The sequence below is a fragment of the Sapajus apella genome, unplaced genomic scaffold (assembly GCF_009761245.1).
Source record: "Sapajus apella isolate SASKATOON/1434 unplaced genomic scaffold, GSC_monkey_1.0 scaffold20, whole genome shotgun sequence".
Lineage (NCBI taxonomy): Eukaryota > Metazoa > Chordata > Mammalia > Primates > Cebidae > Sapajus > Sapajus apella.
This window is the reverse complement of record NW_022436960.1, coordinates 15,005,636-15,025,206: the sequence shown is the minus strand read 5'-3', so window position 1 is coordinate 15,025,206 and position 19,571 is coordinate 15,005,636. Positions and strand designations below refer to the sequence as shown.

Below are 19,571 nucleotides of genomic sequence, written 5' to 3'. Positions count from 1 at the left end.
TGGGCGCCCATAGCTAGCAGAGTGCTATAATAATGGTGAACAGCATTGATTGAGGCTATGCAGTAGGCACTGCTTGCAAGTATCAGCTAAGTGCCAAAACAGACAGGAACTATTATTAGCCTCATTTTTCAAATAAGAAAACTGAGGCACAGCCTGAGGTCACATAGCTGATAAGAAGTAGATAAATCATGGATCATTCATCGAGGCGGTGTGACTTCAGAGCCTGCCTGCCTGCCCTGGCCCTGGTATCATTCTCCACGGTATTATGGACACTGATTTTGATGCATGGCTGTTTTCTCCTAAGAGAAAGAACTGTCCTGTGTTTACTGCCACATACCCACATAGTGTTGAGAACACAAAAAAGTGTTATTTGATAATTGTTTATTAAATTGACCTAGCAAGGAGCATGAAGGAGCAGCCACAGTGGAGAACAGAAAAGTGAATCATGATTGGATGAATAAAAGGATTTCAGAGCAGCAGAAAGGTCTGGTGGAAACTGGGTGTCATCCTCACTCAGAGGCCCTAGTCAGCCTGACACTGAGCCACCCTCCCTCCTGCCAGCTCTGCACACATGGCCCAGGCTGACGAGTGGGACAGGAAGATGCATGGGGACACAGCTGGAGGTGAGGGCAGGAAGGGAGGGCAGGTGCAGGAGGGAAGCAAGGCTGGAGGCACAGCCTCTCCGCTTAGGCCCCAAAGTAACAGAACAGCAGCTATGGGAGCAGCCAGGACTTAGAGGCAGTCAGACAGCAATTTACCAAACGCTGTTATTTTGGCCTATAAAAGTTAAAGGAAAAAAAAAAAAAAAAAAACAAAAACAGAAAAAAAGCAAGTGTTGGTGAGGAAGTGGAGAGACAGAATGCCTGTGCATTGCCAGTGGGAATGTGAAATGGTGCAGCCACCGTGGAAACCAGTGTGGCAGTTCCTCAGAAACATTAAATGTGTAATTACCATGTGACTCAGCAATTCCACTCAACAATTATTATGTCCAAAATAATTAAAAAGACTCAAACAGATGTTTATACAGCCATGATCGTAGCAGCATTACTCATAATAACCAAAAGGCAGAAACAGCCCAAAAGTCCATCAACAGATAAATGAATAAACAAAATGTCATATATATATATATATATACACACACACACACACACACACAGTCATATACACACACACACACACACACAGTCATACACACACACACACAGTCATACACACACACACACACACACACACACACACACACACACAAAGGGAATATTACTCAGCCTTGAAAGGAAGGAAATTCTGACACGTGTGCAACATTCATGAATCCGTAAAGACACTGCACTAACCGAAATAAGCCAGACACAAAAGGACTCCATTCACATGAGGTTCCCGGGGTAGTGAAATTCACAGACACAGAAAGTAGAATGGTAGTCACCAGGGGCTGGGGGAGAGGAAATGAGGAGTTATTATTTAACAGGTTCAGAGTTTCCATTTGGGAAGACACAAAAGTTCTAGAGATGATGGTAGTGACGGTTACACAATGTGAATGTACTTAATGACACTGAATTGTACACTTAAAAACAGCTAGGGTGGTAAATTTTATGTTGTGTATACTTTACCACAATTAAAAAAAAATAGGCAGAAAGAAAATTCTGAAGCAGGCTCTAATGTATCCTACTAACTCCTGGGAGTATCTTACAGGAAAAGAGAACTTCTTTGTAACAGTGACTATGGCCAGGATGAAAATGTTAAATGCACAGAAAAAAGAAAGCCCAGAATGACATGGAAATTGATGCTAGCTTGAAAGGCCAGTGAACTCAACTTTTGTGAGTATGCAAATCCCTTCTGAAGGTTAAAAAAAAAATTCCTCAATCCCCACACAACAATAGAACTTTTGCTACTAACTGAGAGGGAGAAAAAAAATATAGATAGATGATAGATAGATAGAAAGATAGATAGATTAGATAGATAGATGATAGATAGATAGATGATAGATAGATAGAAAGATAGATAAATGGATATAGATATAGATGCAGATATAAAGATACTATCAATTCAGGAATCACCCTTCAAAATGAACTGACAGGAAACATTGATGACAAGCCCTCTACATACATTTGGAAAAGGCAAGCACACATGTTAAAGAGACATACTGTTTATTCTGTCCACCGGCAATGCTTGAAGCACAAAAGGATTCTCTGATCCTTTAAAACGACACCTCAGGCTCCTAGGGGCCCACCACCTACAGGATAAGAACCACAGCTCTCTCTGAACAGGAGCCTAAAACTCAGCAGTAAACTTCCAAGACATAGTGCAAAAACATTAGGTTAAAATGGCTATGACACACAAGTGCAGCTCCTCTCAGGAAATAAAAAGCAATGCATTCTCCCCTAGAAATCTAAAGTGCACTTCTAACAGGAATGCACACTTCCTAGGCTGGATTCAGTTCAGGAGAGTGCAGTGTGTTGGCAGCCCTTCCCTGCGCAAAGCCATCAGAGCCTGCTCAGCATGGGCCTGCACATGCTTGTCACACTGTCACCTCCCAAGGGAGTTGGCTCTTTGGGGTAATGGTTCAGAACACTGGCACATCTCTCAATAATGATGTGTATTCTAAACATTTTCCCTTCCCTAAAGCAAAAGTCATAAAGGTATCCAGAATTTATCAATGACTACTGACATGTCAGGCATCTAAAACTTATCCTACAGTGAACACACAGATCACACACCCAGCTCTGTGATGAGCACACTCAATTCAACAAGGGCACCTCTCAATTTTCTGGAGCGTAATTTGTTAGAAGCTATACCAAATTGCTTGCTTGGCTCACAGAAGTAGCATGAGACTACATTTAAAAAGAAAAAAAAAATTAAACTGATAATTTTTAAAAAGAGTTCTCTATAAAAGAGCAAAGAATTATTATTCTATTAAATCAGTGCATTCCAGAGGAACCAAACTAACCTGTGAAAACTGGTGCTAAAGCGTGAACATGAAAAATCATTTACCTATTACACTGATTTTATAATGCTAATAAAAATGTGATTGCTAATAAAACTCTTGCATTAAATTCATAACTCAAAAGCACCTGGAATCTTTAGATACAGTTGTAGACCTAAAGTGTCACTAGACTTTCACTGGCCCCAAAATGCAAAAATATAAAACCTTTTATTAATACTTAATAAAACCCCTGGGATTCTAAGAAGTAATCATCTCTTCAATGAGCAAGACCTCACTGATAATGAATACCCATAAAATTTTCTAGATAGTTTCCTCTATCAGAGATACTTTAAGAGTTTCAGAAGCCTTAGGGGAAACCAGCAAAATCTGAAAGAGACGAGGAAATAGCTAAATGGCTTCTAAAAGGAAGGGGTATTTAAGACTACTTGACATCGCAGACCTTGAGTTTAGGACTGAGTTAAACCCCCAGTGGGAATTAAAATCTTGGTGGGAATACTCTCAAACTCTATGCTCTTCAAACCATCGAAGCAGAGCATTGAGGCACTCCGATGAATCCAGAAAAAGAAGACTGTTTTGGACGACAAGGCCAGCTATCTCAGGGCACCAAGAGGCTTGGCTTTGAGCTGTGCATTTTATCTTGTTTTTAATATTAAGCAGGTTATACAAAGCAGAGCAATGGGTGGAAGAACGGAGTGGAGACCATCTCTGCCTGGCAACTGCTCTCGCAGAGGTGGGTCAAAACAAGTCAGCTATTGATACAGTATAGGCCCTTCTTTTATTAGGTTGGTGCAAAAGTAATTGTGGGTTTTGCCATTACTTTTAACATCCTATGGTGATCTCAGAATATAAGCCCATCTTTGTATTAGTCACATAACAGCAGACATGAGCAAGGTGACACCTAAATCTTAGATTAACCTCCAAGAATAGAGATCACAAAGAGAGAGATGTTAGCTAATAATGAGCTGGTATTAGGGAGCTAAAGCAGGTACATAAAGAATCAGAGGCTATGAGGCAATTCAATACACTTTGAGAGAGCATAAAGTCAGAAAACTAAAACCCTTTTAAAGCAGAAAAAAAAAAAAGGTCCAATATCTTTTTCGCAACTAACCATCTTTATCTGTCCCTAGGTCTTACTAAACCTTTTGTGAAGGCTCCTCTGAGCCATCAGATGCTATGCCTACATTGCAAGAGAAAGAAGAAAAGACATATAGTGGAATGACTAAGTCTATTCATGCACTCTGGGACAGGGAGACCTGGCTTGGAATTCTAGCTCTGTCACTTATGGGCTGTGTGACCTTGGACAAGTCACAGAACCAGTCTAAGCATTCCAATCTCATAAAAGTAAGAAACAATAATGGTGTTTCTGGCAGGGTTATTGCACAGTTTACTCTAGGTAAGGTCCACATAACCCAGCATCTGACATAATAAACCCTCAAAACATATTAGTGACTCTATTAGTCCATTTTCACACTGCTATGAAGAAATACTTGAGACTGGGTAATCTATAAAGAAAAAGGTGTTTAATTGAGTCACAGTTCCACCTGGATGGGGAAGCCTCAGGAAACTTACAATCTTGGTGGAAGACACGTCTTCACAGGACCACAGGAGAGAGAATGAGTGTCAGGCAAAGGGGGAAAAGCCCCTTATAAAACCATCAGGTCTCATGAGAACTCACTATCACAAGAACAGCATGAGAATAACCTCCTCCATGATTCAACTACCTCTGACTGTGTCCCTTCCACAACCCCTGAGGATTATGAGAACTACAATTCAAGATGAGATTTGTGTGGGGACACAGCCAAACCATATCAGAGACTTATATCTTTGATACCACAGTGCCATAATACCCAGTATTATCTCAACAAAATCCTCTCGGACAAGTGACAGATCCAAGTCTTCCTGCAAAGGTCCCTACATGCAGGAGCTCAGGAATAATTTCCCACCTCAAAGTAACAATCAGATTCCCAGAAGTTACCTCTGATCAAAGTTTGCCAGGAAAAAGAGAGAGAGAAACTCTGATAAAGCTACCTGGAAAATGTTTAAATGTTAAACGCTATCCAGGAAGTATTTTAAGTAATTCTATTTTAGGCAATGTTTGATAGCTTAACTGTTCATAGAAAAGAGTGAAGATGCATTTTAAAGCCCATTAAAACGTTCTATAGTGACCTCAGAAGACAACAGGAAACCCCAAAGGGATACTACTGGTCAGTTATTAAAGGTAAGCCAAGAAAGAGGAGGAGCCATCCATTAGATAAGTCCCCATGGCCAGTTAAAGTTAGTGCTGAGATGGTTTGCCTGATGAAGAATAACAGCAGAACAATTTATCATCATGTGGACTCATCAGAGTCTAGTCTCCAAGTCTTTTTCCCTCACTGGTGAGAAATGATCTCATTCCCAGAACATAAAATCTCCAAAGCCTCTTTAAGGACCCATCTGAGAGAGGGGAGTTCTGAGTCGGCATGGCGCTAGCACTGGAAAACTAATTTGGACCACTGGTGGACACACCAGAGCTCATGTGGAAGATCTGGATGGGGGACCAGGGCATGTGCGTGGGAGTCTTTGGGGCAACTGTCCCTTATATCCCAGTATAGATATGGTCAAATCAACTAGGGCAATTTTTCCCCTGAGGGCACATTTAGTAATGTTTGGAGACATTTTTGGCTGTCATGACTGTGGGCAGTGATGATGTTGCCATCAGTGAGTAGATGTCCAGGGATGCTGCTATACATCTTACAATTCACAGGACAATTCCCATGACAAAGAATTACCCAGACCAAAATGTCAATAGTATTGAGGCCGAGCAACCCTACGTTAGATGAAGGGAGAAAAGAAGGGGCCATCCATGGAAAAACTGTCATGGGCTGTCATTAAGAAATGTTGTGTAGTCTGTTCTGTGGATGTCATATATGCAGATCACCCCAAATGTACGTTCTGGACCTATCATTAAAGCTACAGAAAATCCTTAAGCTAATTTGGAACAGATCTGGTTGATAAAGCTTTAAAAATTATTTGCATTTTAAAATAATTACTTCCTACCTTCTTGCCCCATAGGAAAAGGAAGAAAGCAATTGTTTACGTTAAAACCGGGGTTTTCTCTCTGATAAAAAAAAATAAGCTCACATTAACACACACCATTAACTCTACTGAGTTATTTGTCAGAAACTTATAATATGGTATGTACGAGAGCAGACATGTTATAGAGGCAGACAGTCCAGAGACACATGGACACTTATAAATTGAAGTTCACTAGTACTGTGTCTTTTCTACACTACTGAAAGGCAGCCATTTCTTAAACTAAAGCCTCAGCCTACCGCTCGTCCCTCCTCCCCTGCCCCTTTGGGTACAAAGCTAATGTGCATAGCCAAGACCCCTGAACGTTTTCGTTACCAGTATGTATCAAAAACTGTAGTTGAACCCACAATGCTGAAAATAACACCTAGTTTTTAAAACAGGATTTTGAGCTGTTTGAAATAATAATTTTTATTTTTCATTTTACTTTAAAAAAAATTTGAGGGACAGGGTTGCCCAAACTAGAATACAGTGATGTGATCCTAGCTCACTGCAGTGCCAACCTCCTGGACTCACACAATCGTCACACCTCAAGCTCCTGAGTGGCGGGGACTATAAGAACTTGCCACCACACCCAAGTAATTTCTTTGATTTTTTTTTTTTTTTGACACAGTGTTTGACTCTGTCGCCCAAGCTCGAGTGCAGTGACACAATCTCATCTCACTGTAACCTCCGCCTCCCCGGTTCAAGCAACCTCCCAAGTAGCTAGAACTAGGGGCGCACACCACCACACCCAGCTAATTTTTGTATTTTTAGTAGAGACAGGGTTTCATTATATTGGCCAAGCTGGTTCTCTAGTTCCAGAGCTACTGACCTCAAGTGATCTGCCCACCTTGTCCTCCCAAAGTGCTGGGATTACAGGCATGAGCCATAGCACTCACCTTGATTTTTTTTTTTTTTTTTCCGAGACAGGGTCTCACAATGTTGCACATGCTGGTCTTGAACTTCTGGGCTCAAGTAATCCTTCTGCCTTTACCTCCCAAAGAGCTGAGATTATAGGCGTGGACGACTGCACCTGGCCCTTGAAATAATAATTATTTTAAGTTAACCTTTTTCTGCTGGATGCTAACTCAAAGATGCCTTGGGAGAAACAGAAGCTTCCTGCCAATTGTGTTCTTAAAAGCCTCTCCTTGATTCATGCCAGGCACATGGCAGAGCCCTGCAGGAGTCCTTGGCTTCTGCCACATGCCCCTTCCTGGAATCTAAAGTGGTTGATCAGTCCACTAATTTAAACTTATTAGCACTTTGAGATTGACATCACCTCTGTCTTAAATAGTGGCCTGTTCTAAGTTTTCCAAGTAATTTTGGCACTGGTAAGTCTAGGGTAATGTTTCATCATGTGTCAGTGACGCCCAGAATCATTTGGAACCATAAGCAAATAAACATTTCTGCCATATCCTTGTGGGGAAGAAATCCAAAAAAAGAAAAAGAAAAAAAAGATGTCCCTTGGTTTTAGAGGAAGTATCAGAAAGCCTGCTGATCCCAGCCGGATAAAAAGAAGCAGGTACTTCCTACCAGAGGCCGAAGTCCAGCTTGGAGCAAGAAATTGAGGTTCAGTCCAAAATTTGACTGGTTTTCCTATAGCATCCAATCAAGTGACAGTCAGCCTAGCCCAGCAAGGCAGCTAGCCCACAGCAGGGGAGAAACAGGCCGCCTGCTTCCAAAGCCTGCTTCGGAATCCAGTGTCAGCCCTGCTCCATCCCAAATAAGCAAATATTTGGGATGCTAACTGCCCAGATATTTCCCTGAGAACTTAGGAGGAATTGTTTTTACTTTAATTAGCATGGTATACTAAAATATTCTAAACTCCACATTGATTTCATGGTATAGATTAAAGTATCTGACATTAATATTTTCAGCTCACCTGGAAGAGATTAAGGCAGGATTCGTGGTTCTAATCCAGGTCCTGCCACCAATTCGCTGTATGAATTCAGAAAAGTCACATCCTGAGTTCCATTTCCTCAGGTGTGAAATCTATGAGCTGCACAACAGTAGTGTTCCCCCCAAAGAGTGATGCACAAACCACCTGGACCTCAATTCCTGAAATGCTGGTCACCCTAGAGTGGGACCCATGAACACATCTCAGAGGATATGTATATGACTATACTAGTGTTCACCAATTTTACCATCCACTATTATTCTTGGAGATAAAATAATGCATTCCAACCCCTCTTTGCAGCTACAAATGGGGCCTGGTAACTAGTTTGGGCTAATGGGCTCTACCTGAAGGACAGTGCTCTGAAGAGCCAGTATGCAGCACTCAGCTCTTTCCCTGGCCCTAACTAACTCCTGAACCTGAGAAGCTGCCTGGATTCCAGCAGATATGACAGGAGTAGGAGTAAGCTGTTTGTGATAGGCTAGCTTATCCTGATTGATTCAAGGATCCCAACAGCCACCTGATATATGACAAGAAAAAGAGAAGACATCTTCCCTATGAGTGGTCTCTATGGCTAGCAGTTAATCGACATCCATGTAAGACATTCTCATTTGCTTACTCGAACTTCTTTGCTGACAGAATGCTAATTTTGTTCATTACAGTGATGTGTTCAGCCCCAAGAGATGAAACATGATTCCTCTACTCCTTAAGCATTGGAATCACCTGGAGAGCCTGGTAAACACAGATTACTGAGCTCCAGCACCCCCAACCTCTGCCACCAAGAATTTTCATTTCTAACAAGTTTCCAGTGGATGCTGATGCTGATGGTCCAAGGGATACTGATGCCTATGGTCAAGAGACCAAACTTTGAGAATCACTGGTCTAAGTCCATCATGGCAATACTATCGTCCTTTGTCTGATATTTCCTTTCCTATCCTCCCTTGCAGATGCAAATGTGATCTCATTCTGGTCAATGAGACAGAAGGGGACATCTGCAGGGTAACTTCTGGGAAAGATTTTTCTGCCATAAAAGGAACCAATGTCAACACAATATTGAAAAAGAAGAAAAAAATTGGAGGACTGACACTAACTAGCTTTAAGACTTACTATAAAGCTGAAGTAATCAAGATAGTATAATATTGGAGAAAGGATAGACAAATAGATCAATGAACTAGAATAGACAGCCCAAAATAGAACCACATAAATATAGTCAACTTATCTTTGACAAAGGAGCAAAAAAGGCAACAACATGGAGAAAAAATCGTCTTTTCAACCAATGGCACAGAAACAACTGAACTACACATGCAAAAAATATGGCAGCAACACAAAGCTTACACCCTTCACAAAAATCAACTTAAAAGTGATCACATACCTACATGTAAAATGTGAAAGTATAAAACTCCTAGAAGATAACATAGAAAGAAATCTAGATGACGTTGGGTTTGGCAATTACTTTTTAGGTACAACAATAAACACATGCTCCATGAAAAAAAAAATTGATAAGCTGGACTTCATTAAAATCAAAATCTCTGCTCTGTTAAAGACACTATCAAGAGAATGAAAAGATAACCCACAGATTGGGAGAAAATATTTGCAAAGGGTATACTTGATAAAGGATGGAAAGTATATACTTGATAAAGGACTAATTCAAAATATACACAATATGGCCGAGCACCATGGCTCATGCCCATAATCCCATTACTCTGGGAGGCTGAGGCAGGTGGATCATTTGATGTCAGGAGTTCGAGAGCAGCTTGGCCAACATAGTGAAACTCTGCCTCTACTAAAAATACAAAAATTAGCCAGGTATGTACTTGTACTTGTACTCAGAAGGCTGAGGCAGGAGAATCACTTGAACCTGGGAGGTGAAAGTTGCAGTGAGCCAAGATCATGCCACTGCACTCCAGCCTGGGTGACAGAGCAAGACTCTATTTCAAATAATAATAATAATAATAATAATAATACATTATACATTAAAACTCAACAATAAGCTAACAAATAGCCCAATTTAAAAAAAAAAAAAGCCAAAGACTTTAACAGACACTTCACCAAGGAAGATATACAGGTGGTAAGTAAGCATCTGAAAAGATGCTTCACATTATACGTTATCAGAGAAATGCAAATTAAAGCAAGATACCACTACACACTTAGAATTGAGAAAATTCAGAACACCAACAATAGCAAATGCTGATGAGCATGTGGAGCAACAGGAACTGTCATTCATTGCTTGTGGAAGTACAAAATTGTATAGCCACTTTGGAAGACAGTGTGGTGATTTCTTATAAACCTAAGCATATTCTTACCATGCAACCCAGTCATCGTACATCTTGGTTTTTAACCAAAGGAGTTGAAAACTTATGTCCAACCAAAAAATCTGTGCACAGAGATTTATAGCAGCTTTATTCATAATCACCAAAACTTGGAAGCAAACAAGATGTCATTCAGTAGGTGAATGGATACATAAACTGTGGTACACCCAGAAAATGGAATATTATTCAGCTCCCAGAAGAAATGGGCAAAAGCCATGAGAAGACACAGAGGAAACTTTAATCCATATTTAAGTGAAAGAAACCAGTCTGAAAAGGCTACATACAGTATGATTCCAACCGCATGCCTGTTTTAGTCCATTTTCACACTGCTGAAAAAGACATCCCAAAACTGGGAATAAAAACAGGTTTAATTGGACTTATAGTTCCACATGGCTGGGGAGGCCTCAGAGTCATGGTGGGAGGTGAAAGGCACTTCTTACATGGCGGTGGCAAGAGAAAAATGAGGAAGGTGCAAAAGCGGAAACCCCTGATAAAGCCATCAGATCTTGTGAGGTTTATTCACCTATCACTAGAATAGCACAGGAAAACTGGCCCCCATGATTCAATTATCCCCCTCTGGGTCCCCCCCCAGAACACATGGGAATTCTGGGAGATAGAATTTAAGTTGAGATTTGGGTGGGAAGACAGCCATATCAACCATATCAATGACATTCTGGAAAAGGCAAAACTCTAATAAAAACATGAGTAGTTTTCAAGCATAGGGGAGCGGGACAGATGAGCAGAGGATTTTTAGGAGAGTGAAATGTTATGTATGATACTATAATGGTAGATGCAGGTCATTATAAATTTGTCCAAATCCATAGACTCTACAACACCAAGAGTGAACCCTGATGTAAACTATGGACAGTAGGTGATAATGACACATCAATGCAGGTTCGTAAATTGTAACAAATGTACCAGTCTAGTGGGGAATGTTGATAATGAGGGAGACTATGCATGTGTGGGGGCAAGAGGATATGGAATATCTCTGTACTTCCTCTCAATGTTGCTGTGAATATGCAACTGCTCTAAAAATAAAATTTTAAGGGAGTTCCTTTTGTATTTCCTGATATGAGGTTGGATGAAAACATGCTATTTGATCATGAAGCAGTCATCTTGCAATGTGAGTGACAAGTCTGAGGATGATGAGCCACCATGCCAAGGAAAGCAGAGCAGAAAGAATAGGGTAACAAATCTGGATACACCTGACATTGTGCAGCTGATAGCACAAGCCTGAATCAACATACCTCCAGGCTTCTTGCTATGTGAGATAAGGGTCCAAATCCTTAACCTATTATTAATCAATGTTGGGAGTATGAAAATTGTCAGAATCAAAATGGGATTACTTGTGTTTAAAACCCTGAGAAACAGAGTCAGAGAAAGCCAGGAAGAAAGTGTTCTAATGCATAAATGCCTGATTACAAGAGCTATCATAAAAGAATGCAAAAACTATAACCTTGTACAAAAGCCATCACAGCCTTACACAGAAAAGTATTTCTATGAAGACATCTACCCAGCAACTGCCTGTCCAAACTTGGACTGGCATCACCCTTGTAATTGATCCTTGTGGCCAAGGATAATTATCTCAAAACAATTATGTAATGTAATCCTCCTCATTTTTCCTTTAAAAACTTTTTTTTGTTTTGTTTTACCTCCTTGAATGCACACATAGTTTAAAGTGGCAGGTATGTTACCACTGCAGTGCCCATTCCTGAATAAATATCATTCTCTTTCAATGGGCCTCTCTCCGTTATTTAGGGTGACATACATGGTATCAGAAGTGGGATCAAAGTGAGTGTACCTCAGAGAAATAAGAGGTCCCTGGAACTGACTGCAGTACTGACTGAGCCCTTTCTGCTCTCTGCTTCTGTCCATTTCCTCTTCTGTCTGGATTAATCTCCTCTCAGATTCTCAGACTCCCTCCCTTTGGTGAGTTCTTTCTGACTTTACATGTGATTCATTTGGCTAAAAGGCTGCCTTAAGTATTTCGCATCCCTCTTGGGTCCATGAAAGGTGTGTTTGTTTGTTTGTTGGTTGGTTGGTTGGTTTGTTGGCAAGCACTTTCTGATATAAAGAAAAGTATCCTTCTGCATCGAGTACTCAGATGTCTACAGAATTTACATTCTGTCTTTGTGGCATGTCTTTTCTGGTGAGTTCACTTTTGGTTCTTTCTGTACATCAAGTTTAATATTTTATTTGGTATGCACACCTGGCTTAAAAATCTTGTGTGGCCAGATATGGAGGCTCAAACCTGTAATCCCAGCACTTTGAGGGGTCAAGGAGGGCGGATCACCTGAGGCCAGGAGTTCCAAATAAGCCTAGCCAATATAGTGAAACCTCATATTTACTTAAAAAAAAAAAAAGAAAAGAAAAGAAAATTGTAAGCATTCTTATTTTAGTTTCATTTAGATTTGGTTATTACGCACATCTGCAAATAATTTGGCACCTTAACTTTTACCTCTCCTTTGTTTCTGAACATCTTCTGAGAGCAAAATTAAACATCCTAAGTACTGGTGCAAGAAGGCCATTTAAAAGTGTTGTGGTAAGCATCTATGTTTGTAGTCATATGTTACACAGCAATAGAAAAACTAATGCAGCAGCAAAGTCCTAATTCGGTGTAAAGGGATTATAAGCCCTTTTGGAAACAAAGGTAAAACTGTATTCTCTAATCAGCTTATAAGTAATAAAGCTGGCATTTTGATCTCTACCTGATTCCTCTATTTCACAATTAGTTCTGACCTACAGAGGAGAGGAAAGAATTTGTATTTATTCATGCCATAAAAAACTCCAATTGTCAGTCATTTTATTACTCTGCAACCAAAAGCATTTCTAAGTAATGCAACACCCCTCAGCAATTCTTTTAAATGAGAGTCAGACCTGGGATGTGTTGGAAGGGCCCAAACCTGGGTCACCTCAGGATTCAGGCATCTAGAAGACCAACTTTATTGTATTTTATTTTATTTATTGATACAGGGTCTTGCTCTGTCACCCAGGCTGGAGTGCAGTGGCATGATCTCGACTCACTGCAACCTCCACCTCCTGGGTTCCAACAATTCTCATGCCTCCATCTCCTGAGTAGCTGGGATTATAGGCATGCACTACCATGCCCTGCTAATTTTTATATTTTTAGTACAGACAGGGTGTCACCATATTGGCCAGGCTGGTCTCGAACTCCTGACCTCAGGTTATCCACCTGCCTCAGCCTCCCAAAGTGCTAGGATTACAAGTGTGAGCCACCATGCCTAGTACAAGGCCAGCTTTAGATTTTATTTTTACTCCAAAATAAATCCTCTTTTCCCAAGAGCTGGGAGAAAACATAACAGATCAAGAGAAGGGCTTAATATTCATTGAGCAGATGAAATAAATAAATAAATAAACCTTCCCCCATGAGAATTAAAAATTCACAGCCCCAAGCTTTGTTAGTTTATACAATTTTCACTTCTCAAATAACTACCTAAACATAATTGGACTTTTAAATATAGTTTAAATCAATGGCAGAAAACTTCGAGATTTTATTCCAAAACTTTATATGCAGCAAGCAAACTGCTACAGGCTCAGTTGTTTGTATATTTAGGAAGTGTGCTAACATTCCCCCTGGAGTTTGGTCATCTTTTCCAATAGCACCCTCCAAAATTCAGCAAATGCATTCATTGTGCGCTGCCCATTCAATAATATGCAACTTTCTCGTTTTCTTAAAAGAATCCTGATCTTTGACAGTGCTGCAAGGAGCTGAGTGGACAATCAGCATAAAGATGAAATGTGAGGTTTCTAAGTCTCTGTCTCAGAATCTGCCAATGATCCATTTGACAGGCAACTTCAAGGGGAAGGAGAACCGTACACTCTATTTGTAGTCTAAATTCATTAGGGAAGACTAGGTCCCTAAATTTAGCAGCAGATGTCCAAATGATTGCAACCTCTTCCGTCATTTTGAATATAGTAACTAGAATTTTTTCTGCTAAGGAGGATTTCAAAAACTTTTAGTCTAATCCTTTCTTCTACAAATAAGGAAACTGAGATCTAAAGAAGCTACATAAAAATAAAAATGCCAGATCAGTCATTTCCCCAACTGAATCCTGTTCTGAGTGTTCAATCCACCAGATTCTTTCTTCTCTAAGTCAGAGGGCCATGAGGCAGCAGCTAAGAGGGTGCCTTCAAGAAGTTCAAAACAGTTCTTAGAGACAGGGCTGCCATGTCTGGTTTAGGAAGACCTAAACATCTGAAAATCAGGGAAGCTGAGTACCGACGGTTTCCATGGCGACTGCTGAGGAGCCCAGGTGCATGCTCTAATGAGGCCACCAGCCAGCCAGCATTAAGGAGCAAAGGCTGTGGGACATTCCAGAAAAATTCATACGCCACAGAGCTCTCAGATGAAACCCGAAGGAGTGGCTAGCCTGCCTATGAGGGCTTCTCTTGGAGAGATACATGGTAGCTCTGGACTCTATATGTCTGCCCTGTGACAAGCTCTTTTCCACACATTATTTCATTTAATTATCACCAAAACCTGACAAAGTAGATTCAAATTTTATCCCCTTTTGTGGATGAATAAACTGAGGTGCTGACTGAGGGTCAGTGAGATTATAAATGGCTCCCCCAGCTCTGGTGCCTCATTCCTCCCCTCCTACTCTTTTTAGGAGGCTTCTGAAACTGCTTCCGAAACTGCTCATCTGAAAGCTCCCTTGCATTCTTCTAAAAAGAAGTATAAGCCATTATTGCAAAGACAGCCTTGAACTCAAAAGTCTGAGAGTTCTTACAGGGGAAAAAAAGCTCACCGTTAGAGCTCCCAGCTGATCTACCTTTGCCTACCATTCCTAGATCCTAGAAAAGACCTCAAAATGTCATTCTTAAATATTAAGTCATCATAAGAAAGAATTCCCAGAGGACGGTTTGAAAGACTTGAGAATTAGGTTAGTACTGAGTAAGAGAGCAGAAATGAGCAGAAATGACCTTACACCTGAGCAAAACAAGTTTTCTGTGAAACTATATGAAATGAGTGTGACTTAAAGGCCACTGGGAACCCCAGCTGAATCACTCAACCACTCATGCCTGGTACTGATGCCTGAAATCATTTATTAATTAATTTTAATTTTAATAAATAAATTCATCGAGTTGAGATTGTTGTCTCTTGTTTAAAGACAAATATTCCAGAGAGGAAAAAACCCACTAGGGCAATAGCAATCATCAACAGTTCCGTAGGAAGTAGTACATCAGGGTGCCATTTCTGAAGGAGCACTCGGCAGTGAGAGGTGGGAGAGGGAGAGACCACTGGAGACAGGTGCAAAGCACAGAGCAGTGTCTGGAGAACTCAGGCTTCTGGAAAAAGCAGGATTTACCTGAAGACATTGCGCTTGACAATAAAATGGAGTGAGGGAGTTCCAACAACAAAATGGATGGATTTATAATTTTCTACCTCATTACAAACACAATGAGGAACGCCTCTTCCAGCTTTAAGGAGAAACTGAGTTTGTCTCACCTCTTCAAAAAATCTGGCTTGGCAAATCCATACTTAACTTTCTTGTGTCATGATTGTAGAAATACCACTCTAAAATAGGAAGCCACTCAAAGAAGAGAGTTTAGGTGCAAGACCTTTGACTTCCATTGGCCAAAACAGAAAATACCATCCTAACGTTAAACTATTCCACTAAAAGCAGACAATGCCCCTGATACTGCCTTCTGGATACTGTCAGGCTAATGTCAACTGAATCACGGTGGTTAGAACTGAAATATGATGCAGTACTCACTCGAAAGACCTTCTCCACTCTTGCAATGCTTTTCCCAAAGATGGTTCCAAGTTGGTCTCCAATTCCAGCCAATAAGAAGCCAAAGAGTGGAATTCCAAAGATGGCATATAAAATACAAAAGATTTTTCCTCCTTCTGTGCTCGGAGCAATATTCCCATATCCTGGTGAGAAATATTAAAAAGAGGGAGAATAGCAGAGAAATTAGCATACCAACCAAGGAACTCACAGACTTTTAAAAAAACTTTGCACATTTCCCCCGCTTTTTGAGTTTTAGGGGGTAGAACTTCATTTCAAAGGCAGTATACAAGTCACAGCATTGTTCCATTGCTTCTCTTCCTTCTCACCTTATAAACAGTTTCAAGATTTCTTGGATAATAACACATTTTAGGAAATTCGTGGTCACTCAGAATTTTCATTTCCATTTCCAACAAAAAGTGATACCACCTTTTTCTGAAACACCAAGCATCATGGACATGTCTAGTTTAGAGACACCTGAACACATGGGAAGGAATCACCATTGCATGTTTTAGATTTGACAAGAGTTTTTTTTTCCACAGTCTTACCCATGGGCTCCACCTGGACAGACTGTGGCTGTCTTGAAGGGTGATGGGAACTCCATATTGAAGAGGAAATGTGGTTTAGTACAAATTTACAAAGGACTCATGATTTGTGCACTCCTACCCTGGGAAGCCTGAAAACAGGAAAGAATGGGGAAGGGACGGCTTTGTGCTGCCTCTCCCCACTGCCAGTAAAGTTCAGCCTGTCTGGTCCTTTTTTCTCTTTACTGGCAGCTCCACACCATCTCTCAGTCCTGCCCCTCCTCCCAACCACCTCTTGCATTGAGGGTAACAAGGTGCTAAATGTTTACTGATGGATATTTGAATACAAGAGAATCTTTTTATAGTCAGGTCTACTAACATGTATTTCAAATAGTGCTTTGAAAATGCCAACATCTACACTCTTAACAGTATCACAATTACATAAGTAACTTATCTTTAATGAGTATTGGGCTTACCCTATATGGATGAGGCTAAAGTATTGCTGGAAGAAAAAGGCATTAGCATACTTTATATAGAGATGAAAGTCTAAATTAATATTCATTTTTGTGCCGATTCATATTACAATCTTATGTTAACAAGTATCTAGACAGTAATCTAACCATTCTCCCAAATCTGGGTAACTCATGTGGGGCCTGTTTCTGAATCCACGCAATGAGTGAGTTATTGGGTCCACGCTTACTGGCAGGTTGGGAATTCAACATGATAAAATAATGTTGATGGTTAGTCCATCATTCAGCCACCCACAGGCCGGGAGAACTCATGGTTGCCTTCTGCCTCTGGGAATGAGTCACCTGGCTACTTTCCTTTGCAATCTTCTGTTCTGAATCATTCAAACCTCTTATAACAAATAATGTGAATTACAGCTTCCACTTCTAAAGTGAGTGTTCAGGCTAGCCTTCCTCATCTTGTGTGTCTTTTATTCACCAGGATTTTTATTTAAATATGCAAAAAAAACCTCTCAGAACTTTTCTTAGGTACTTTTCAGGAACTGGGACAAAATCATTTTTCCAAACATCCCCTACTAGAATGGTTGAGCTGACATTAAGCTAGCCCTATTTTAAAGGAAATAAATGAGCCTCTACAGTTTCACTTTATGCATCTTTATGGTGACTCTTGGAAACATCCAAGTAACTTGTGAAAACACTGAAGACCCCAGCTTAACTGTATCACAACTGCCTAACTTTGGGGCATATAGGTTGTCCAAGTGTCTCAGAAAGAAATATATTGCAGACATAGGCAAAGAAATGGAGGCTTGGAACTGGATGAACAGGCATCTCATTAATCATGACAACTGCTACACCGCTTCCTCCAGCTTTCAGAGATGACCACCTCCACCTTCTGGGTAAGGCGCTGTGCCTTACCATGGAGCCTCAGGGAGAGGTGAGGAGATGAAAGATCCAGATCCAATTCCACCTCACACTACCTGTTTCTTCTTAGATGCACTTAACCTCTACAAATCCTAGTGGCAGAGGTACTCAAGGAAAATTCAGGGGGGGGGGAAATCAATGAGCTGTAAAGTACTGTATCGATGCAAAGTATTATTATTATCATCATAATTGATTCCTTGTTTGTTCAGTGTTTTGTTGACTAGAACACTAAAATACAATTAAAGCAAAGTTCTTGGGTAAGAGCATGAGTGATGCAATATTCAAACAGGCCTTTAAATATATTCACAGCCATCTTTCTTTAGTGACACACTGCGTAGTGGCTAACCATTGTTTAAGAGGCACAGGTTTTTGCTTTTGTTTTGAGATCTAGCCTTTAGGACCTAGGTTGTTTCTAGGTGAAATTCAGAAACTCATATGCCACAAGAACATTTTGGATGAAAGACAATTGCCATTCATATTTAGAAAGCCTCTTAATCTAATCATATGACATGGTAGGTTTGCACTTAGCAAATCTGCAAATATATTGATGTTAGCTATTAAAAGTGTTCAGGATGTCCATGACACCAGTGGGTCCGGGGCTTAGAAGCCTTTTCTGGCACTCTAGGCCAGGTTAGGTCAGCTTAGTCCACAGATCACAGCATCCAACAAAGGAAGGGTGACCTGGCACCATTTGGTATCAGGGCAAAAGGTGTTGCAAACCTGAACAACACCAGAGGGCATCACTGTAGTAGATCCTAGAAGACCAATGTCAGGTTTCATTGTGTTCAGCAGATTTTTAACCTGGGGAAAAAGTGTCATGCACTGTAGGAGGATTTATTGTAAACCAATTAAAATTGAGAAAGTCTGGGCCACTTCAAGAGGTACATTTTGGAAAATGCTCTCCAGTAGCCGGTATTGCATTCATGAGACATTAGTGTATATTGAAGGAAACTCCCAATTTTCTTGTTTCTTGACACGGCTACGTGAATGATCTGTCTGCTGCATTGAAAAACACGACAGCTACACTGGAAGGCACATTAATGGAATTTATTGTGTTAGCTTGTTAGGAATCCAGGAACTTGGTTTATTGGATAACTATGTTTATTCATCCACATAATATCACATGACTGAGGAATGGTGGCTCCATCTGCCTAATTAAGAATGTTTGATATGTGATAGTTTCTGTTATTTTTTGTGTGTGCTTACACGGGAATCTTTGCGTTTGAGTAAACGGCTCTTAGCCCTTGGATTCTGCTGCCTGGCTTCCATTCACGTATTTACCTGTTTCCTCATCATCATATACCCAGGGGTTACTCTGGGTCCCCATGCCTCAGGTGAGCAATCACCTTGTCTAAACCAAGAAATCCAGGGCTTGGCCACAGTCGTTAGTTCAAAGATGGACATATGATCTGGATTAGGGGCTTTTGCTGGAGCTTTGAAGGAAGTGATCTCTCTTTCTTACTAAAAGTAAGTCTGGAGAAAGACAGGCCTAGGCACTGCCAGTCATTTTTCCCTCCCCGAGTTGTTCTGCCTAAAATTTATGAAACACTAAAGAAGCAGAACGAAAAAAGAGGAGTGGTGAATGGGGTCTCGCTTATATAATTTGAGCTCTGGATGGAGCTACCCATAAAGTGTTAAGAAATAAATGTTACACCAGCCGTGGTGGCTCACCTGTAATCCAGCATTTTGGGAGGCTGCGGTGGGTGGATCACAA

The 19,571-nt window shown here is 40.6% G+C and overlaps 1 protein-coding gene across 1 annotated transcript in view; it reads right to left on the bottom strand.

The window, feature by feature from the left end:
- The window catches only part of KCNK10 (potassium two pore domain channel subfamily K member 10), a 141,015-nt gene that overhangs the window by 32,280 nt on the left and 89,164 nt on the right, over window positions 1-19,571 (bottom strand). Inside the window, exon 4 of the mRNA XM_032287690.1 lies at window positions 15,931-16,091. Within this exon, the coding sequence (XP_032143581.1) occupies window positions 15,931-16,091 (161 nt within the window). The remainder of the gene's footprint in view (window positions 1-15,930; window positions 16,092-19,571) is intronic.